The sequence below is a fragment of the Ranitomeya variabilis genome, chromosome 1 (assembly GCF_051348905.1).
Source record: "Ranitomeya variabilis isolate aRanVar5 chromosome 1, aRanVar5.hap1, whole genome shotgun sequence".
Taxonomy (NCBI): domain Eukaryota; kingdom Metazoa; phylum Chordata; class Amphibia; order Anura; family Dendrobatidae; genus Ranitomeya; species Ranitomeya variabilis.
The window spans coordinates 306,293,882-306,318,612 of NC_135232.1; the positions used below are offsets into that span (position 1 = coordinate 306,293,882).

At 42.2% G+C, this 24,731-nt stretch overlaps 1 protein-coding gene across 1 annotated transcript in view; it reads right to left on the reverse strand.

The window, feature by feature from the left end:
- The window catches only part of TBX5 (T-box transcription factor 5), a 140,566-nt gene that overhangs the window by 22,733 nt on the left and 93,102 nt on the right, over nt 1–24,731 (reverse strand). The window contains exons 7-8 of the mRNA XM_077296451.1: nt 15,422–15,574; nt 7,808–7,899 (exon numbers count right to left, since the gene is read on the reverse strand). Of these exons, the coding sequence (XP_077152566.1) occupies nt 7,808–7,899; nt 15,422–15,574 (245 nt within the window). The remainder of the gene's footprint in view (nt 1–7,807; nt 7,900–15,421; nt 15,575–24,731) is intronic.

The following is a 24,731-nucleotide window of genomic DNA, read 5'->3' on the forward strand; positions in this document are numbered from 1 at the left end:
TTGATTCCGGGTAGTAAATTTCCTAAGGGAAGATTATTTAATCTGTCTGTACCTGAGCATACCGCAATGCATTCGTATATCAAGGAATCTCTGGAGAAGGGGCATATCCGTCCATCCTCTTCCCCTCTTGGTGCGGGATTCTTTTTTGTGGCCAAGAAGGACGGATCTTTGAGACCTTGTATTGACTATCGGCTTCTGAATAAGATCACTGTTAAATTTCAGTATCCTTTGCCTCTGTTGTCGGACTTGTTTGCCCGGATTAAAGGTGCCAAGTGGTTCACCAAGATAGATCTTCATGGTGCGTACAACCTTGTGCGCATTAAGCAAGGAGATGAATGGAAAACTGCATTTAATATGCCCGAAGGTCATTTTGAGTACTTGGTGATGCCTTTTGGGCTCTCTAATGCTCCTTCAGTGTTTCAGTCCTTTATGCATGATATTTTCCGGAAGTATCTGGATAGATTTATGATTGTTTATCTGGATGATATTCTGTTTTTTTCTGATGATTGGGACTCGCATGTAGAGCAGGTCAGGATGGTGTTTCAGGTTTTGCGTGAGAATGCTTTGTTTGTTAAGGGCTCAAAGTGTCTCTTTGGAGTACAGAAGGTTCCCTTTTTGGGTTTTATTTTTTCCCCTTCTGCGGTGGAGATGAACCCAGTCAAGGTCCGAGCTATTCATGATTGGACTCAACCCACGTCAGTTAAGAGTCTTCAGAAGTTCTTGGGTTTTGCTAACTTCTACCGTCGTTTTATCGCTAACTTTTCTAGCGTTGTTAAACCTTTGACGGATATGACCAAGAAAGGTTCTGATGTTGCTAACTGGGCTCCTGCAGCCGTGGAAGCTTTCCAAGAGTTGAAGCGCCGGTTTACTTCGGCGCCTGTTTTGTGCCAGCCTGATGTCTCACTTCCCTTTCAGGTTGAAGTGGATGCTTCTGAGATTGGGGCAGGGGCCGTTTTGTCGCAGAGAGGCCCTGGTTGCTCTGTAATGAGACCATGTGCCTTTTTCTCTAGGAAGTTTTCGCCTGCTGAGCGGAATTATGATGTTGGCAATCGGGAGTTGTTGGCCATGAAGTGGGCATTTGAGGAGTGGCGTCATTGGCTCGAGGGTGCTAAACATCGTGTGGTGGTCTTGACTGATCACAAAAATCTGATGTATCTCGAGTCTGCTAAACGCCTGAATCCTAGACAGGCCCGTTGGTCATTGTTTTTCTCTCGTTTTGACTTTGTGGTCTCGTATTTACCAGGTTCAAAGAATGTGAAGGCTGATGCTCTTTCAAGGAGCTTTGTGCCTGACTCTCCTGGAGTCGCAGAACCAGTTGGTATTCTTAAGGAGGGAGTAATCTTGTCAGCCATTTCTCCAGATTTGCGACGTGTGTTGCAGAGATTTCAGGCTGGTAGACCTGACTCTTGTCCACCTGACAGACTGTTTGTTCCTGATAAGTGGACCAGCAGAGTCATTTCCGAGGTTCATTCCTCGGTGTTGGCAGGGCATCCGGGAATTTTTGGCACCAGAGATTTGGTGGCTAGGTCCTTTTGGTGGCCTTCCTTGTCACGGGATGTGCGGTCATTTGTGCAGTCCTGTAGGACTTGTGCTCGAGCTCAGCCTTGCTGTTCTCATGCCAGCGGGTTGCTCTTGCCCTTGCCTGTCCCGAAGAGGCCTTGGACACACATTTCCATGGATTTCATTTCGGATCTTCCGGTGTCTCAAGGAATGTCTGTCATCTGGGTGGTATGTGATCGTTTTTCCAAGATGGTCCATTTGGTATCTTTGCCTAAGCTGCCTTCCTCTTCCGATCTGGTTCCTTTGTTCTTTCAGAATGTGGTTCGTTTACACGGCATTCCTGAGAATATCGTGTCTGACAGAGGATCCCAGTTTGTTTCCAGATTCTGGCGATCCTTTTGTGCTAAGATGGGCATTGATTTGTCGTTTTCGTCTGCCTTTCATCCTCAGACTAATGGACAAACGGAGTGAACTAATCAGACTCTGGAGGCTTATTTGAGGTGTTTTGTTTCTGCAGATCAGGATGATTGGGTGACCTTCTTGCCGTTGGCTGAGTTTGCCCTTAATAATCGGGCTAGTTCCGCTACTTTGGTCTCGCCATTTTTCTGCAACTCTGGTTTCCATCCTCATTTTTCCTCGGGACATGTGGAGCCTTCTGACTGTCCTGGGGTAGATTCTGTGGTGGATAGGTTGCAGCAGATTTGGAATCATGTGGTGGACAACTTGAGGTTGTCACAGGAGAAGGCTCGGTGTTTTGCCAACCGCCGCCGCGGTGTGGGTCCCCGACTTCGTGTTGGGGATTTGGTATGGCTGTCTTCTCGATTTGTTCCTATGAAGGTCTCCTCTCCTAAATTCAAGCCTCGCTTCATCGGTCCTTACAAGATATTGGAAATCCTTAATCCTGTGTCCTTTCGCTTGGATCTTCCGGTGTCGTTTGCCATTCACAACGTGTTCCATAGGTCTTTGTTGCGGCGGTACGTTGTACCTGTGGTTCCTTCTGTTGAGCCTCCTGCTCCGGTGTTGGTTGAGGGCGAGTTGGAGTACGTGGTGGAGAAGATCTTGGATTCTCGTCTCTCCAGACGGAGGCTTCAGTATCTGGTCAAGTGGAAGGGCTCTGGTCAGGAGGATAATTCCTGGGTGGTTGCCTCTGATGTGCATGCGGCCGATTTAGTTTGTGCCTTTCACGCTGCTCATCCTGATCGCCCTGGTGGTCTTGGTGAGGGTTCGGTGACCCCTCCTTAAAGGGGGGGTACTGTTGTGAATTAGACTTTTTTGGCTCCCTCTTGTGGTCACTAGTGGTATGACTCTGGGATTGTCTTTCCCTAGTTTGGCACCCACCTGGGTCGTTAGTCCAGGGGTGTTGCTATATAGACTTCCTGAATTCTCAGTCTGGTGCCTGGCATCGTTGTAATCAGTCCTTTCTGTTTGCTCCTGTCTGCTGGTCCTGGTTCTTGCAAAATTAAGCTAAGTCCTACTTCCTTGTTTTTTGGTTATTTGCGTTGCTCTTATTTTTTTGTCCAGCTTGTACTAAATGTGATTCCTGTTTTTGCTGGAAGCTCTAGGGGGCTGGTATTCTCCCCCCGGGCCGTTAGACGGTTCGGGGGTTCTTGAATATCCAGCGTGGAAATTTTGATAGGGTTTTTGCTGACCGTATAAGTCATCTTACTATATTCTGCTATTAGTCAGTGGGCCTCTCTTTGCTAAATACCTAGTTCATTCTTACGTTTGTCTTTTCTTCTTACCTCACCGTTATTATTTGTTGGGGGCTTGTATCCAACTTTTGGGGTCTTTTCTCTGGAGGCAAGAAAGGTCTATCTTTTCCCTTCTAGGGTTAGTTAGTTCTCCGGCTGGCGCGAGACGTCTAGAACCAACGTAGGCACGTTCCCCGGCTGCTGCTATTTGTGGTGCTAGGATTAGATATACGGTCAGCCCAGTTACCACTGCCCTATGAGCTGGTTTTTTGTGTTTGCAGACTTGGTATTTATTTCTGAGACCCTCTGCCATTGGGGTCATAACATATCAGGCAATCTGTAGTCTCTCTTTTCTCAGGAATGTATTGAAGTCCATTATCTCAACATACTTTTCTAATAGATTTGCTGTTTTTGCAGACTTTCCTACCATATAAAGTTATGACTAAAAGTTTTTGCACCCTTGAAATTGTTACAGAAAATGAAATATTTTCCCAGAAAATTATTGCAATTACACGTTTTGTTATACACATGTTTATTTCCTTTGTGTGTATTGGAACAGCACAAACAAAACAGAGGAAAAAAAGACAAGATGGTTGTAATTTCCCTCAAAACTCTCAAAATGGGCTGGACAGAATTGATGGCACCTTTCCAAAACTGTGGATAAACAACTTTGCTTCAAGCATGCGATGCTTGTTCAAACTCACCGGTAAAAAGTAACAGGTATGGGCAATATGAAAATCACACGTGAAGCCAGATAAAAAGGGGAGAAGCTGACTCAATCATTGCATTGTGTGTCTATATATGCTACTTCCAACAGGTGGTGCTATAGAGTTTAAGTCCTCTTTTTCTCTGAAGAGGCAATTTGCATATTATATTTCCCAGAGGAGCATCGCACGGCGAATATGCCTCCTTACCTTGACAAGCCAGAGCTGGTATGTCACTCTCCATAAGGAGAAACATTGCCCCTTAGACCCCAGTCCAGAGCCTCTCACCTAGCCAAATTAGTTTTCATGCTTCGCACTGACGAGGACCAATAGCCTGAAACACCGTGTATGCGAATTGAGATACTGATTTGGCTTTTATCCTAAGTCATATTGCATGACTCATTAAAGGGTTGATTGTGACTTGTAGGATCGCTACTTCCAACAGGTGGCGCTATAGAGTTTAAGTCCTCTTTTTCTCTGAAGAGGCAATTTGCATATTATATATGCCACACTAAGCATTGAGAACAGTAAGAAGAAAACTGTATGAGGACTCAAGAACCAAAATTGCTGAAAAATTTCAACAATCTCAAGGTTACAAGGTCATCTCCAGAGATCTTGATGTTCCTTTCTCCACGGTGCACAGCATAATCAAGATGTTTACAACCCATGGCACTGTAACTAAACTACTGGATGTGGATGGCAGAGAAAAATTAATGAAAGGTTGCAACACAAGATAGTCTGGATGGTGGATAAGCAGCCCCAATCAAGTCCCAAAGAAATTCTAGCTGTCTTGCAGGCTCAGGGTGCATCAGTGTCAGTGCAAATTATCCATCAAAATTTGAATGAAATGAAACGGTATGTCAGGACACCAAGGAGGACCCCACTGCTGACACAGAGACATAAAAATGTTAGACTGCAGTTTACCAAAATGTACGTGAGCAAGCCAAAATCCTTCGGGGAAAGCGTCTTGTGGACTGATGAGACCAAGATAGAGCTTTTTGTTAAAGCCCATTATTCTACTGTTTACCGAAAAATGAATGAGGCTTACAAAGAAAAGAACATAGTGCCTAAAGTCAAATATGATGGAGATCCAAATAAGTTTTGGGGTTGTTTTGCTGCCTCTGGTACCCGGTGACTTGACTGTGTGCAAAGCATCATGAAATCTCGAGATTACCAAAAGACAATGACTCCAAATATACTTCAAGAAGCACCCAGAAATGAATGGAAGCAAAGTGCTGCAAAGTTCTGAAGTGACCAGCAAAGAGTCCTATCCCATTAAACATCTGTGGGGAGATCTTAAAATTGTTCTTGGGAAAACACACCCTTCAAACATGAGACATTTTAGTCTTATTATTCTCACAGGATAGGCTAAGGAGTTTGGTTTAGTTTGTTTCTGTTTCGTTAAGGATTTTACCATATTTAATTAGTGAACTCTTGTAGGTTGCTATTTTTAACTACATACTAATGTTGCTCAGACACCTCCCTACAGGGGAGGGTGACTTAAGTATCTGATGCCTCCCAGCTATTCACTGGGGACACTTCTGTAGTGCACTTGATCCCCCTTTAAGAATCAGAGAGAGCATGCACGCCCTAAGCATGCTTCTGGAAGACCTGCGTGCCGTGCGCAGGTCCTGGAAAGTGGAAGCCGCGGCAAGGACCGTAACAGAGCGGACGTGGCGGTGAGCATGTCAGCATCTCTGCTGGGAGGATGAAGGGGGATCGTGCAGGGATGCCGACACTGGTATTACAAAAGAATATGCAATTCAAAGAGAATAACCTCTGCGAATTGAATTTCCAAGGAAAATCCGATCATACAGGAGAATTCAAATGTTACCTCGTGTAGATGTCTGGTCAGATCTTTGAGAATTTTTTTTTCTTTTTTAAATCTGGTCTGGGGTCTGAATTTATTTAGAGGTTTAATTTGGGATTTGAATTTAAGGATGTGGTGTGAGATCTGAATTAATGTAATTTATTCAGAATCAGAATTAATTTGGAGGCCTGGTCTAAGATCTGAATTAGTCTAGGGGTCTGATTTTAATTGAGGGCTTTGGTCTGGGGTATGTAATTACTTAGAATTAATTTAGAGGACTGGTCTGGGATCTGGATTTATTTTAGGTTCTGGAGCAAGGTGTGAATTAATTGAGAGGGGTCCAGTCTAGGCACTCAATTAAAACTGTTTTCCAGTCTTCTGATGAAAGTTTGCAGCCACTCTACCTGACTGCAGATTTCTGAATCCTAAAAGCATGCAAGCTGCATGCTTTCAGGATTCTCCGATGTTGGTGGTGAGAGCAGGCAGTTACATGACCACAGGTCAAGTCTGTGATTTGCATATTAAGGCCACATTCTGACTAGACATGCTCGGCCTCACTCAATTCACTTGTATTGAGCGAGGCAAAGCATGTCTAGTCTGTATGTGACTTCATGTATGCAAATTACATACTTGTAGTCATGTGACCGCCCACTCTCACCCGCAATAGCGGAGAATCCTACTGTAAGCACAGTGTATGGATTCAGAAGTCTGCAGTCACATATGTGACTGCAAACTTTCATTGGAAGACCGGATCACCCATTTAATTTAAGGGTCTGAATTTATTTAAAGGTTTAGACTAGGGTCTGAATTTATTTTGCGCTCGAGTCCTAATTGATTTAGAAATCTGGTCTGTGTGCTGATTTTATAAGGGCTACAATAGAATATGGAAAAGCAAGGGTACAAAGATTTCTAGACATCTTACTTTGTAGTCATATGGAGAAGTCTATACAGTGTTCTGGATTGAATTGATGAAGAGAAAAGAGAATGGCTCAAATCAAGCAAGACACTTGTGAGTCATTGAGTTACATATGTATCCTATATGTGACTGAATCTGATCTGTGGTGTATTCTTTTATCCACTGCTATTTGTATAGTTTTCTTATTTTTATTTATCTTACAGGCTTATATAGCGTTATCATATTCCACAATGTTTTACAAACATCATCATCACTGTCCCCAATGGGGCTCACAATCTGAATTCCCTATCAGTATGTCTTTGGAGTGTGGGAGGAAACTGGAGAACCCAGAGGAAACCCAAGCAAACATACAAACTCCTTGCAGATCTTGTCCTTGGTGGATTTCATCCCAGGACCCCTTAGGCTACTTTCACACTAGCGTTAACTGCAATCCGTCACAATGCGTCGTTTTGCAGAATAAACGCATCCTGCAAAAGTGCTTGCAGGATGCGTTTTTTCTCCATTGACTAACATTAGCGACGCATTGCGACGGATTGCCACACGTCGCAACCGTCACACGTCGTGTTGTGGCGGTCCGCCGGGAGCAAAAAACGTTACATGTAATGTTTTTTGCTCCCGACGGTCTGCTTTTTCCGACCGCGCATGCGCGGCCTAAACTCCGCCCCCACCTCCCCGCACTTCCCCCCACCTCACAATGGGGCAGCGGATGCGCTGGAAAAATGCATCCGCTGCCCCCGTTGTGCGGCGGAGACAACGCTAGCGTCGGTGACCTCGGCCCGACGCACTGCGACGGGCCGAGCCCGACTCTAGTGTGAAAGTAGCCTTACCTGCAAGACTACTATGCTAACCACTGAGCCACCATTGCAGCATGCACTTGTGCACTTACTATTTTACTTACTGTCCTTGAGGTCTCATTCAGACATCTGCTTTTGTTACGTACACAAAACAATGGTATCCGTGTCTTCAGTGTTTTGGATCAGCGTGTCATCAGAGTTTTTCACAAATGGATAAATTATAAATTATCAAAGCTTCTCCTATACTTTTGCAATGCTTAACACGGACAGCACACTGATGCCATTTGTGTGAGGTACGTGCTTTTCACAGACCCATAGACTTGTATTGGCCCTTGTCATCCGTGCTGCCAGAAAAAAGTCTTTAATAAACAGAAGATATAATACACACTTACCTTTGCATTCTGGACATGCGGTGCAGCTCCATATCATCACTTCCTCTAAATCCTTTGGCAAATGGATTATTTTCAATCTTTAACTGGGTTATCTATGTAAAAGATGTGCATTATATCAATAGACATCAAGTTTGAAAATAAACCCAGAACTTGATTCCTATGTATATTCCTTTGTGACATAGTAAATTTGCTACACCACTTTGTATTATGTAAAAGAGTACTGCTGTCATTTTTATAGAGTAACCATCATTTTAATTTTTATTTCATAATTCAGTAGTACACATGAAAATAAGCAGCTTTGTAATATGTCTTATCAGAAAAATGTTCTTCTTTCTCTGCCAACATTGATCAGTCATTATCAAAATTCTCAATTCATAGGTAAAATCTGTATTCAGTGTAGACAGACTTTCCCATTACTGAGATAGGAGATGGCCGCTGCTATGGATTTTTCAGGATAACCATGTAGGTAATTCTATTTTTCAGGATTCCTGATCAGGTATTGACTAGTTAGTCAATACCTGGTGCTGTTACAAATAGTTAACCGTGTAAAAAAAAATTCAGAAATCATAAACAATTGATGGGTTATGGAGGTCTGGAGTCCAGAAACTTGGTTTATAGTATCAATAAATGCATGAGAGCAGATTTTAAATTTTTATTTTCACAAGCCATAAGCTCCAAATAAATAAGTCTATTATAAAACATTACCAGTGAGATTCTTTAAGTGGGACCTTATTCGCCAGCACTATTCTGGAATATATATTTCACTATATTTAGCTTCTTTCTGAAAAATTACTAAGATTAATCGTCATCAATAAGTGTGTTGGCTTCATGCAACAAACTTTAAGTAGTTAATGTCACTGTGTAATACGATATGACTTACGAAATAGGTAGGCCTATTGTACATTCAATATATGTTTTTGATTCAATCAAATGGGAATGATCCTAGTAGATAATGGCTTCTTATAATATCTTTCTTTATATATACACCCCTCAACATTGAACAATGGCTCCTGGGGCACGTCTGCCAAACACGGTTGTTAACCTTTTAAATGCACTGTCAATCAATGACAGCATCATTGAAGCACCGCAATCTCCCCGTTTCCAGACAACGTGATTGTGGAGAACAGCCAGTGGCTGGGTAATGGCCCCTGTGCACATCATATGATTTCTTCTGTAACTTCCATCCTGTGTCTGGACTTCATAAAAGGCCGGTATTTTTCCTAGAGAACATAGCTTATGGTTTGCTAAGGGGACTAACAAATAAAGTAAAAAGTCGAAAAAAAAAGTTTTTCAAATATATAAAAATTCTAATTATTGCCCTTTTTTTCCTAATTAACAATAAAGACATCTAAAAGATAAAAAAAATTACATATTTGGTATCTCTGCTTCCAGAAAAGTTCAATCATTCAAAATTACCGTATATAATCGACTTTAAGCCAATCCGTGTATAAGCCGAGGCACCTAATTTTGCCACAAAAAATTAGGTAAACTTATTGACTCGAGTATAAGCTGGGTATGCATTGTCCCCTCATCCCTATCATGGTATGCATAGCTCCCTGTCCCATCCTTGTATGCATGGCTCCTTGTTCCTGTCCTTGTATGCATGGCTCTCCGGTCCCTGTCTTCGTATGCATGGCTCCCCAGTCCCTGTCCTTGTATGTGTGGCACCCCAGGAGTTCAGGTACCACAGTGGTATTGCCTTTTTCTCGGGAAGGGTGATCCAATGCCTGGAAATGAGGAGAATCCCTTTGGCAGGTAAGCTGTACATTCAACATATTATGACTCCAGGCCAGAAGGGGGAGCTCTGAACCCGGTTTTTAGTGAAGCTTCCCTAGATAATGTACATTTTGGTCTGGAGGAGGAGTTAGTTAGTCTGCTGCAGACAAGGAACAGAGAAGGAGCACAGGAGAAGTCAGGAGCTAGAGGAAAGCTGCATGTGGGCTCCTTCTAAGCTAGAACACAAAACCGGGCATCGGGAGCCCGAGGCTGTGAGGAACTACAAGTCCCACGGCAGAACCCGGAGGGCAGGAAACTGAAAGGGACTTGCCTACATTACACTGAGATACAGCAACAACCAGAGCCCAGAGTCATAGCTCGAGTTGCCTACCATGCAGGTACTGTCCCAGGACAGGAGAGAAAGAGGACCTTGCCAGAAAGCCTCAGGCAGCAAAGGACAAATATTCAGTGAATAGTGGAAGGCTCCTGATATGATCTGACCAAGGGGGTTCAATCCGTTTCCAGGCTGCCTGGACTCCACCGTCACCTGTTGCCAGTACCCTGGACTGAAACTAATTGCCAACAGTATACCAGGTAAAGACATCGCAACGCCATGTCCTTCGTTTATTCTGGCACCACACCACTCTGGCCAAACACACCGGGAGCTCTGGGGGACCCCTCTTCACCTGTGAGAATCGACATCATCTTTGCTGCAGCACCATCGCCCCAGAGGACCCCTTTAAGTAGCGTCGGTTACCTCTGAAGGAAAACCACAGGTGGCGTCATGAACTTTTATTATTTTCATATTCCCTTTAAAGACTGTTCCCCTTTTACTTGGGCGACCAGGGCCACGGACCGGGTCACCACCACCGTGACCTCCCCTTTATCAATGACCGGACACGGTACCGAGTACCCCTAAGCCCTGGCGGGCGACTCATATGCATGGCTCATGGTCCCTGTCCTTGCATGCATGGCTCCCCACTCCCTGTCCATGTATGCATGGCTCACCAGTCCTTGTCTTTGTATGCATGGCTCCCCCATCGCTGTCCTTATATGCATGGTTCCTATAAAAAAAACACGTCCTACTTACCTTGCCTGCGTGCCCTCGCTGCTCCAGCAGCTCTTCGGGCCGAGCGATCACGTGGCCCCGCTAATTAAGGTAATGAATATTCATTCCACGCCTATGGAGAGGCGTGAATATTCATTACCTTAATGAGTGGGGCCACGAGATTACTCTGCGGGAAGTGCTACTGGCATTGGAACGAATGAGATGCAGCGAGGGCACGCAGGAATGTAAGTAGAAGTTGTTGTTTTATTACAGCTGCTGGAAGCCGGCAGCTGTGACTGTAACTGTGCACGGTATAAGAGCAATGAATATTCATTTCTCTTTAGTAGCGGCACAGGCTTTAGCCACAGCCGCCAGCTCCTGCCTCTGTGACCCGCTGCTCTGCCGCTCCCCCTCCCCTGCCGTATTTCTGGAATAATTGACTCATGTATAAGCCAAGGGGGGCATTTTCAGCACAAAAAAGTGCTCTAAAACTCGGCTTATACACGAGTATATATGGTAAGCCGATCAGCACACATCAAAATAAGAAAGAAATAGAAACACCAAAATCAAGGGGGATTTTTTGTTCACCAAAATAATGCTAAAAAAATGCAATAAGAAGTGATCAAAGCATAGTATATACCCCCCCCAAAAAAAAAAACAAAAACAGGTAGGCATGCAAAAACTAAACCCCCATGCAGCTCCATTCATGATAATATAAAAAGGGCACGGGTCTCGAAAAATGGTGACACAAAAGAAAAATGTTTTACAAACTTCAGAATTGTTTAAGCCAACAAAATAGAAAAAAAAACTATATGGTATCTTTGTAATTGTACTAACCTTGAAAATCAAGCTTAGGCTACTTTCACACTAGCGTTAACTGCATTCCGTCTCAAAACGTCTTTTTTCAGAAAAAACTCATCCTGCAAAAGTGTTTGCAGAATGCGTTTTTTCCCCATAGACTTGTATTGGCGACGTATTGCGACGGATTGGCATACGTCGTGTACGTCGTAGGACGGATGCGTCGAAATTTGGCGATACGTCGTCGGCAAAAAACGTTGCTTGTAGCGTTTTTTGTCTCCGCCTAAAAAACGTGTCGCGACGCATCCTGCGGCATGCGTCGTTGGCTATAATGGAAGCCTATGAGCGACGGATGCGTCGGGACACGTCGTACGACGCAATGCAGCGCTGCAATACGTTTTTTTACAGTGAGCATGCTCAGAAGCTGGATTTTGTTGCCAATTGGCCAGACACCCCCAAATCTATATAAACCTGGCCTGGGCCTTCAACCCCACATATATGGCCACGTATATACGTGGCACTTATATACGTGGCACTTATATAAGAGCCACGTATTTAAGTGCCACGTATTTAAGTGCCACGTATTTAAGTGCCATAGTTAAGTGCCACGTATTTAAGTGCCACGTATTTAAGTGCCACATAGTTAAGTGCCACGTATTTAAGTGCCACGTATTTAAGTGCCACGTATATAAGTGCCACGTACATAAGTTCCACGTATTTAAGTGCCACGTATATAAGTGCCACGTACATAAGTTCCACGTATTTAAGTGCCACGTATTTCAATAAAATGCCACGATTTTTCAGTGCCACGTATAACCACGTAGTTATAGTATTTATAGTACGTGGCACTGAAATACGCACTATGACTGTCAGAAAATGTTCATTAAATGGTTAGGTGTGAGGTTAGGGGTAGGGTTAGGGTTTGGATCCCTTTATCATCATCCGTAGTTCATTAATCGGATGAATCCACAGTCGTCTCCGTCTCCATTGCTGCAGAAGCATCCTACGTCTTTCCGCTGCCGCCTCCTTCTCCCGCACTATGATATCCAGGCGATTCGTCTCAAAGATAACGTCGGTAACCAAACTAGCAATCCTCACAAGAACACCTTCCATCGCTGCCACAAAACTAAAACCCTCAAAGATGGGCTGTAAAAACAGTAACTATATAGTTTTCCATATTTTCCAGTAGCCAATCAAATTTGGGAGCCTCCCATTTTAAAAACGGATCCGTCGTAAAAACGGATGCAAAGGATGGTAAAAACGGATGCAACGTATGCAACGCATCCAGTATTTTCGACGGAAACATTTAGCGGATTTGCGACGGATCCGTCGAAATGCTGTATGCGTGGCATACGTTTTTCACTTTTTTTGACGCATCCGTTTTTTCGGCAAAAAACGGATTTGCGACGTAATGCAGTTAACGCTAGTGTGAAAGTAGCCTTACAGGTATTTCTTACTGCACAATTAATGCTGTAAAATGAAAACTCAAAAACCAATGGCTGAACTGTATTTTTTCACAGTTTCAAGTTATGGCTATTAAAAAAGGTCAGTAAAATATTAGAATGCAAAAACGCAGGGCCGGCCCGAGAGATTACGGTGCCCTAGGTGAAACTATTTTGTTGCGCCCCTACTACTTTTAACATACCTCCCAACTTTTGAAGATGGGAAAGAGGGACAAAGTTTGCGGCACGCTAAGCACGCCGCGGCAAATTTTAGGCCAGGCCTCTGACCACACCCATTCATAACTAGCCACACCCATATCCACGTCCCAACCACACCCATTTAGCACTGCTGATCACACTGTTTCATAAATAATAATTATAAACAAAAAAATATGGTCACACAGTGCTCCATACTGTATAATGGCCACACATGATGCTCCATACTGTATAATGGCCACACATGATGCTCCATACTGTATAATGACCACACATGATGCTCCATACTGTATATTGGTCGCACATGATACTTCGTACCGTATAATGGCCACACATAGCTACTCCTACACACGCGGCTGCGCTCCGTACACACGCGCTCCGCTCCATACACCTCGTACACACGCGGCTCCGCTCCGTACACCTCGTACACATTTAGCTCCGCTCCATACACCTCATACACACACGACTCCGCTCCGTACACCTCATACACACGGCTCCGCTCCGTACACCTCATACACACACGGCTCCGCTCCATACACCTCATACACATTCAGCTCCGCTCCATACACCTTTTGCCTTTTGAAAAGACTTTTTATAATTTTTTCTATTTTTTCTCTGGCGCCCCCTTAGGGTCGGCACCCTAGGCGGCCGCCTAGTTTGTCTATACGTTCGGGCCGGCCCTACAAAAACGAAAATTGTTTGCAGAGGATAGGGGTTAATAACCTCATTGATAACATGCCAAGGTGTATAAGTGCATGTATTTCTGTGAATGTCAATCATATTCTATACTGAATAAATCACAAGGCTTTGAAAATGTTGTTTCATCAAAGAGAACCTTTCATCAAAATGTTCACATTGAACTGGAAACACAATGCAATAGAGGCTACAAAGTGGAATAACAGGTATTTGTTTTTTTTTTGTTTTTTTTTTTCATTTCACTTCTTTGTTGCTGAGATATTAGCAATGAAAATATTTGGCACCTAATGAGTTAACTTTTTTACGTGCAAGTAGGTGTTATTAGAGAGATTTCACTGGGGGTGTGTACATTTTTTTCCTCTATGATGCTAACCAATCATAAGCAGGCTGAAAATAGCAGAAAATGAACACTCCCCACAGTAGCTTAGGTTTCTCACTGTGTGAGATGTAATGATACAGCCGGTAAAGGGGGAGGGGCAGCAAAGCTGAGTTTAGCTCTTCCACTTATATCACCTCTCCTCCTCTTCTAGCAAGGTTACCTCTGCTGTATCCCCTCCCACCCAGGCTGTCCATCCAGAGATGTGGCAATTATTACACTTTTGTCTGCTGTGCTCAGTTTGTTCTCCCTCTGCAGTGAGATCAGAGCAGGATCTCACTACATCTCACACAGAAGGAGCCCAGAACAAACGTCTCCTGTGTGAGATGTAATGACAACCAATCACACAAGTTGCTGGAGCACAACAGACATTAGTGTAATTACATCCTGCTGTAAGCTATTGTGGTGCGTTTTGTGCTCTTCTTGCCTTTGAACGTTGCTGCCTGCTTATGATTGGTCAAGATCATAATGGGGAAGACACCCACTTGGATTAAAATAAAGCTAACACTTTAGGTGTTGCAATTTCAATGTTGATGATTGTGTTTTATGAGTTGCCTGACATATCTGTAAGAGACTGAAGATAATCATAACATTTTTAAAGGCTTAGGTGAATTTCCACTTGCAAGTTGTTGGGTATTTTTGCTGCAAATGGCTACAAGAAAAAGTTGCACAAAGAAAAAATCTCAGGATGCACAAAAACATATTTGAGAACATGCGTAAAGCACATTGCTAGAGAACATTGATGCATTAAATATATTGATAAGATAAAAATATGCTGCATTATTTGGCCCAGTTGTCAGTCAGTTCAGATCACAGTAGAGGCACTTTATAATTTTCCCCTCCAATGTTAACATAATACGTGAATGTAAAATTTTTTCCAGGGGTCTGTATATATTTTTATTTTATTTCTTTCTACATTTTAACATTTCTCCACATGGGCAAAATAGTTCACTTTATATACAGATGTTAGAGAAGAAAAAAGGATTGGCTGGCTGTGCTTCTTTCCAGAAACCCGTAAAATGTGTGCATAAGCCTAAGACACTTGGCAGCTCAGAAAAGGACCTTTGGATGAGAGATTTTTTTCATTAACTCTTTCACCGCCTACCCAGAGTAACACAAATAGTTGTTTTATCTTTACATTTATTTGTGAGATCCTTTGGAGATCGGGGTCTATGACTGCAGCATATTCTGTGTCTTCTGACAGATGGAAGTAGTAGCAGCCGCTGTGCTATTTCATTTATTTCCTTATTTGTGTGCCACAAAAGCGTCAGTTTAATATTGCTTGAAGCAAGAGAACCGAGTTATTAGTAAAAAGTTTTTACCTTGTGGTTTTGGTAAGATGTTACAGCTATAAATGCCGTCTCAGAGAATACGTGGGTACAGAAAGCAGTGTTTTTGGACCCAAATCCATTGTTTTCATCTGCTTTAACTATATGAAGCCGAGGTTGGTATTTGTGCATGGAATTCAGGATGATCTAAAATAGAGAACACAATATTATTACATATTATCATCGTATAATAAAGCAGAATGTTTCCTATTGCGAGACCACAAGTTAAGTTAGCAACTGACTTTTCATCCTTTTATTCTAAATTTGATGGAAAGGAATGAAAGGAACAAATCCAACACTGATCCTGAAGCGTACAGAAGAAAGCTCTTACGTGACTACGTTTTTCCATAAGCATGTGAATGGAATGTTTCGGTGATAGCATTCAATGGATAAACTGCAAGACTCCACTTGTTTGTATGGATATATATATATATATATATATATATATATATATATATATATATATATATATATATACATATTTATTATTTTCTGAATTTCTAACATATCAATGTAAGGCTACATTCACACATCCATTGTCTTTTTTTTTTTTTAAATGGACAGTGACTAGACCCATACAGCTTCATTGATCCATACACACATTCATTTTAAAAAGTCTGTGAGACTCATAGCATGTCCTATTCTCATCTGTTTTGTGGATCAGACTCAGACTTCAGTGTTCTATCTGGGTATTATCCGTTTTTCCCTAACTCGTTATAAAAGTTCAGATCGTCTATTGCCTTAAATTTAAAAAAAAGGATCAGACAAATGGTTGCAAAATAGAAACGAGAGAAGAACGCCCAATTTTATCCAAATACAAAAATCAGTATCTAAATGTATTGTCTACAATCTCACTTGAGATTTATTAATTTTGTTATCCTGTTTCACTCCTCCATTTGATCCTTCATAAATTCTTCTTGAAAATAATTTAAATTTATGCTTTAATTGATGTCAATAAAATGATATATTTTTTTAATAATTTATGTGAACCTAGCCTTATACTTGTCCACTTTGGTGAAAGTAGCTGCTTCCTAGAAGTACTACAATAAAAAGCATGTGCCAGTTTGTAACCATTTTTTAATGCTCTGCTGTTTCCAAAATAACAGATCAAACAATTGAGTCCACAGTTGCCATGCAGACCTATGTGTCTCCAGGGTTACAGGCTACAAACAAACCTTAGGAAATCTGATTTAGGGCACAGAGAGACATCCATATACCTCGGACGATGATAGCATTGCAATCCTTGGACGGGATGACGGCGTGAGAGCTGCACAGAAATACAGGCAGCAACGCTCGGGTCAAGATAGCCGAGAACCAGTCTAAGCACTGCGATGCGATCGTCGTCTGTGTTATACGTCCATCTGTCTGCGCCTGTAATGCCACAATTCCCTTCTATCTGTTTTCTACCTGGGCTAACCTATCAAATGGATTTTAACAAAAAATAGTTCACAGTTTGAGGCCAAGGTCAGACAAGCATTCAATTATCATCCAGAAAACTCAGATGGTTTTCATCTATATTATAACCCGTGTGTCCGTATTGTAAATTCATGTGACATCCATTTAACATATGTGGCAAGCGTATTTATAGATTAATATGTTAAAATGTAAATTCTCGAATATAGTTTCCTAGGTTAATAACAGCAATAATTGGATGCTATACAGATAATCCATACGGGTTCTAAATTTTTTATCGCACCCTAGACTTGTATAGACAAGTCTCATATGAGATACGGAAGAGAATAGCGCATAAGCGCTTTTTTCATGAAGACACCCGGTCCATGTCAAAAAACTGTTATCTGAACAGTCCTATTGAATTACAAGGGTCAGTGTGTTGTCAGATGTTTTGCTTGGATTGCACACGTCTGTATAGCATGCTCATCTGAACAAACCCTGATGGGAATATCACTTCAGGCTCAGACTATGCTGGGTTTACTTGTAGTAAGTAACTATTGAGACAGAGAGATCAATGTCATGTATTCACATGTGGCGTTTTTTGCAGCAGAGTTGCTAAACGATATACAGAAACTATAGCATGTGAGTACATCACTACTAGTAATACCCAATACTCAATACCTACAAGCAGGCTCGGACTGGCCCATAGGGGAACAGGGGAATCCCCCAGTGGGCCCCTGTGCAGATATGGGCCCCCAACCCCATTGTATGGTGGTCAGTACTTGGCATAATTCACTTGATTTACTCTGTATAGAAAAAAGCAGCATCTCATCATTCATTAACCAAACTACCCAGTTTATTATTATATAGAGTAGTAGGTAAATTTGTGAAAGAGAGCAGTGTAATATTTGTATGCAGGTGAAAAGTGGGCCCCCAAATACAATGTTTCTGGTGGGCCCTCGGCACCCCAGTCCAACACTGCCTACAAGACAAATTGGAGGCACATTAGACTGCACATAGAGGCAAATACTTTTTTTCTACCATTAATAAATTGGATGAACATCTCATAATTATTTTGGGTTAGTTCAGATGTGATTGACCACAGGATACAGATATTTTCTATAAGAAATGTTTAAGAAATTCTATGGCATCATTCAATCTTCCTTTTGTTAAGGGTTAACTGATGTCAACGAATGCCCCTTTTTAGACCTGCAAAGATTTCCACCTCTGAATAGGAAAATCCATAAAGTTTACAGAATCTGGAAGAGTAACTATTCTTAGGGTTAGGTGCCAGGTGCAGAAATAGGCTTTTGCCCTCTCTTTCAAGGCAATTATGTTAACTTTAAAAAAAGAAATAAATCTGGGATTTGAAAATAAATGTTAACTCATTGATTGCACATCCCCTGTAACTGTGTACTGTAATTTGTTTTGCATACTATATAGGGAATGTACATTTTCAGTATTCAACAGTGACATATTGGTAATAAAGAAAAAGTCTAAAAGTGGTTGTCCAGTCTTGAGCTACAAGTCTGCAGTCACTCTGTGTGACTGTAGACTTGTGAATCATCACATCAAGCGCACTGTGATCTGTGAGGTTTCTCCATTGTCAGGAGAGGTGGGCGCCTGACCACAAATGTGTGATTTGCATACATGCAGTAACATACGACTAGATGGGTGCTGCCCTGCTCAATGCAAGTGGAGGCCGGATACAGTTTTGCTGCAATGTCGACGGAAGTATGGAAATTGCCGGAATCGGAGAATCCACAGGGCATACAGTGCACACAATGTGAAGATTCACAAGTCTGCAGTCACATAAAGTGACTGCAGACTTGTAGTTTACAGTTATCGCCGAAAGTGTTGGCACCCTGGAAATTTTTCCAGAAAATGAAGTATTTCTACCAGAAAATTATTGCAATTACACCTTTTGTTACACATATGTTTATTTCAATAGCGTGTATAGGAACAACACAAAAAAAATAGAGAAAAAGGCAAATTGGACATAATTTCACTCAAAACCCCCCAAAAATGGACCGAACAAAATCGTTGGCTACTTCAGAACTCTCTAACACTTTGCTTCCATCCATTTCTGGGTGCTTCCTGTAGTATGTTTGGGGTCATTGTCTTACTGGAAGACCCATGACCTAGGACGCAAATCCAGCTTTCTGACACTGCGCACTACATTGAGGCCAAAAATCGTTAGGGCACCTTTTGCTCGCCCCCCTCCTCCTTGTTGTCTCTTCCCAGCTAATTGACTTATTTTCAAGTGCCTACAGGGCTCACATTGCACATGTTAGGCGTATCCATGGGTACAGGTAGTATGATATATTTCCATGGGTCATTGCCCAGTTGTTATTTATGAATTTTCTGGAACCTGTACCCTTTTGAGATATATTGTGCAGTGGTTACATCTAGGAGCTAATATTTTCTAATTGATTTCTGCATATCTACACATTTATTTGACTGGCTTGGTTAGCTTGATGTGTTCAGTGGCAACCTCTTATAATCTGTGCACCTGTTTATCATTCTACACCTGGAATTTGCATCCAGGTGTCAGAATCCTCTATTTCTGTGTTGTTCGCACATTTATCTGACTGGCGCTATAATCTGATTGTGCATAGGTGGCAACTACCTTTCTTGTTTATTTATATGCAACAGCACAGTTATTAAGTCCTGCATCTACGCTATTCAGTGGGCGAGGCAGGGGCAGGTGTTCCAAGCACTGTATCTACTGGGTATGACTTGCAATTAAAATCTTTGAACATTATTTTGTTGCTGGGAAGACACAAGGAGTGGTGTTTACACTAAGGGGGGGGGGGGTGATCAGCAGCCTTATTATGGGCGCTCATGTTCTTTATACCTGTTATGGTTTTTAATGTTTCTATCTTTGGAGAGTATTTGTATGTCAATAAAGACTCATTATTTTATTTATGAGTGATCCTTGGTATTAGTATGCTCTTTTTTCTTAGAGTTAAGAATCGTTTGGTAATCTCCAGATTTTTAGATGCCCTGCACATAGACAAGGCACTCAGTGCCAGATGCAACAAACCAACCCCAGAACATCTTTGAACCTCAACCATAGGTACTGTGTTCTTTTTATTGCAGGCCTCTTTCTGTTATAAGTAAGCAGAGTAGATTGATGTTCTTTACCAAAAAGCTCTAATCTGTCCACGAGATGCTTTCCAAGAAGGATTTTTGCTTACTCACGTATACTTTGGTAAACTGCAGTCTACTTTTATAGGTCTCCAGCTATAGCATTTCATTCAAATGTCAATGGATAGTCCGAGCATACACTGATGCACCCTGAGCCTGCAGGACAGCTTGAATTTCATTGGAACTTGGAACTGAGGCTGCTTATCCACTATCCAGACTATCCTGTGTTGCAGTCTTTCATCAATTTTTCTCTGCTGTCCACATCCAGTGTGATTAGCTACAGCGCCATGGGTTTTAAATTTTTTGATTATGTTGCGCACCATGGACAAAGGAACATCAAGATCTCTGGAGATGTACTTGTAACTTTGAGATTTTTATTATTTTTCAACATTTTTGGTTCTCAAGTCCTCAGACAGTTCTCTTCTCATCTTTCTATTCTCCATGCTTATTGTGGCACACAGACATGCAATGCAAAGATTGAGCCAATTCTCCCCTTTTTATCTGGTTTCAGGTGTGATTTTCATATTGCCCACACCTGTTACTTGCCACAGGTGTGTTTGAACGAGCATCACATGAGTGAAATAAAGTTGTTTACCCACAATTTTGGAAAGGTACCAACAATTTTGGAAAGGTACCAACAATTTTGTCTGTCCCATTTTGGGGGTTTTGTGTAAAATTATGTCCAGTTTGCCTTTTTTCTACTTTTTCTTTTGTGTCATTCAAACACACACAAAGGAAATAAACATGGATAACAAAACGTGTAATTGCAATAATTTTCTGGGAGAAATACTTCCTTTTCTGGAACAATTTCAAGGGTGTTAACACTTTCAGCTATGACTGTAACTCCGCACAAACCCTTTAAAGCTTATTTCACATGTCAGATAGATGTATTCATGTCATCAAGCCTTCGTCCATGAAGACATAGAGCCGGATTCATGAAGCTGTTTTTGTTCTCCAGAATTCTGGCATAAAACATCCTCCAATGTTGCAATATTTTTGCATAACACAAAGTTTCATAAAAATGTTAGTAATTTCAGTGTTTGTCGTTTTCAGATAAGTCTTTCAAGTGGGCAGAGCTATAATGAGACAGTGCGTGGCAGAGTCATGTCAGAAATGTTACTCCAGTTTCTAACAGTTGTAAGATGTACCTCATACATTAATTGGCATGTGCCCAGGGCCGGTTTTAGGCAAAGTGGGGCCCTAGGCAAAAGTTTAAAATGGGGCCCCAAATGCTAACATATTGCACCAACAGAAACATTTTGGTTGTAGCTACATGCGCTGATTTCAGGCCACTAAACGAGCGTGATCAACAATATTGAAGTCATTCGCCACTTGTTTCCAGCCTCTTTACACTGGCTGGGGACAGAATGATCACTAGTAAATCAATCTGTCCCCATACAATATCATCTTAGCAGAATATCTGCAGTTTTAACTCGGCGATGTGCTGATGAGAACAATGATTTTTGTTCCGGCATATACTGTAAATACATACACCGTACATACACACAGATACACATACCGTACATACACAGACATACACCTTACATGCATACACACATACAGTTATATACACAGATAGTATACACATACCGTACATACATATACCATACATACACACAAATACACATACATACACCGTACGTACACACAGATACACATACAAATACCATCATACATACACATACCGTACATACACACATGCATACACCGTACATTCACACAAATGCCGTACACACATATACCGTACATACACACAGATACACACACATATACCGTACATACACAGATACAGTTATATACATATAGTACACACATACCGTACATACATATAAAATACACCCAAATGCACATACCGTACATACATACATATACCGTACATGCATACACACACATATACCGAACATACAGATACACATACACGTACCGTACATACACACATACAGTATATACACATACCGTACACACATATACATACACATATACTGTATGTACATGCACATAAACATACATATATACCATATATCCATACAAATTTATTTCACATACACAGATACACACATACTGTACATGCATACACACACAGCCATACAACTATACCATACATACACACATATACCGTACATACACAGATACACACACACACATAGATACACACAGATGCACACATGCATATACAAGCATATACATACATACATACTAATCTTGTATAGGTGATCAGATGAGCCCTGCAGGTCAGTTCAGCTGGAGAGGGCTGCAGACCCCACTGTGGGGGATGGGGCACAGAGCAGACAGCACCTGATGATAAATTCCCAGTAAGGGAGGAAAAGACTCAAATTCAAAAAGTTCCATGACTAAAATTCTAAAGAGATAAGTTATAAAGAGCACTATAACTGCACACTACTTTTCAGGTCACTTCACAGCATACATTTTGCTGCCGTGCTGCCCCTGCAGTGAGCTCCTCCCCCATCTCTTCTCTGTGAGGACTGGAGACGCTGCAGCCTGCTCTGAACAGAACAGTGGAGGGAGCAGAAGACCCCCTCTAAGTCCTGCTCTTCCTCCACTGATGTCTCTATTTGCTGTGCAGCCGGGGCCCCTGACTGTAGGCGAGTACTCACCATTAGGACACGCCATGCAGGGGGACAGACGGCAGCCAGTGAGCGCTCTCCTCAGTCTGGTCACTGTGAGGTAAGGAAAGCGTTCATTGGCCAGCGTCTCTCCCTGCATGACACGCCCCCTTTTTGATCTCCTGCACTTCGCGCCCCGCTCTCTCCCCGACACTCGGTGTTCCATGATTACAGGAGGGAGTGAGAGGGGCCCGACCCTGCATGATACCGGGCCTGCCTGCAGGGGCCCCCCTCCACCTCTGGGCCCTGTAGCAGTGCCATCAACAGTATGTCTGCCCCTGGCTGGGGGCCCCTAGGGCAGCGGGGGCCCCAGGCAGCTGCCTAGTCTGCCTGCCCCTAACGCCGGCCCTGCATGTGCCTCTTAATGAATTAGGTGCATCTTATTCCAGCGCAATGCCAGTTTAAAGGGAATCTGTCATGCCCCCAAACAATATTAACCTCCAGATAAAGGGTTAATCTGCAGGTTAAAAGCATTACAAACTGTCCATGAAAGCACCATTACTGGAAGAAAAACAACTTATTTCCTCCCTGAAGCCGACAGCTTTCAGTCATAGAGGTGTGCCCAAAGTGAATCCAGTCACCACACAATACATAGTGAGAGGCAGCTGTAAGCACACCCCAACACTTTGGTTGACGGCTCGCTCTGCAGCACATCTGTGCAGAGCGAGCTGTCAATCATAGTGCCATGACATGCTCACAACTGCCGCTCACAATGCTGCAAGCAATGACTGTAGCTGATCTGACATGCCTCCGTGACTGAAAGACGGCAGCTCCAAGAAGGAATAAAGTTAATTTTCTCCTTGCAGTCGCATTTTCAGTAAGGCAACCAGACAGCATTGTAACACTAGTAACATGCAGACTACTCCTATATCTGTGTTTGAGGACATGACAGGAACTCTTTAATGAATCAGGTGCATGGTTTCCCTATCTTGTCCTAATGGTGACTAACAGACCTGAAACATAAGCTGCCTACTATTTCAGGTTGAATCTGAGTTCATTGTTCTGCATGCAGAGTTGGTCAAATTCACACATGTCATCCCCACTTTTCTAGAATAATGGATTAACCCCTTATAACTATGTATGAACTTTGTTATATAATCACAATGTAATTAATTCCTTTAATATGTCATAGAAGCATTAAGTGCTCCAATTGAAAAGACATGGCACACATACATATTGGTGTTATAGAAGGTAAATATATTTCTTGATATTGACAGACTGGGCAAAGCTGGGAAGTTTCTACAAAATAAAAACAGATTTTATTCTATGATTTTACTGCCGTACTGAGCGTCTCATAAAAATAAGACATCTAAGACCTTCAATTACATAGGTGTAAAGAAAATACCTCTGTTTTCATTAAAAATGGATGGCTACATGTACATCACCATTATAACATTTGGCGTCAGCAGAAGCCAAGTCTCGCCAGCAAGGGAGACATCCTAGCTCACGAGGCCCCTCTCATCCTGTTGGCTTAGCCAAATTCCTTTGACATGTAGGTAACTTGCAGGCCTCAGCGGTGAATGATCTAATGGCTTTTAATTTCATTAGAGTGACTCTAATTGAGAGGCTACCGCTGCACTTTTGCTCTCGGGGGGCATGCTACCCTATTCCCTCAGTCTCTTCTCACAGTAGGGGCACGGCTGTTACCCCCTTGTGTCTTCCCCACCCCCAGTCTCCCTCTTCACCTCCCACCATTTTGCTGCAGTAACTACATGCTTCGTTGCACTCTGACTCTTTGTAGCCTGTAGAGATGATGCATCTCTCTGTGTATCTGACATCCGGACAATTCACTGTCAGTTACCAACATTGTCCAAGTTTGCATTGTCAGGTAGAAATTCATGCAATCTGTTTATAACGAAATCAGTATGTAGATACATCAGGAATAGTAGATCATAGAATTATGTAGGAATACTTTAATTATAACAGCAGAATATATTGCTAAACAATTATTGTACAAAAAATTGCGTAAGGCACAGTATACTGTACTATTCGAAAAAAACAAACATTTCTTTTTACAGTATACTTTTCCCTTAAGGTACCTTCACACTAAACGACTTTGCAGCGATAACGACAGCGATCCGTGACGTTGCAGCGTCCTGGATAGCGATATCGTTGTGTTTGACACGCAGCAGCGATCA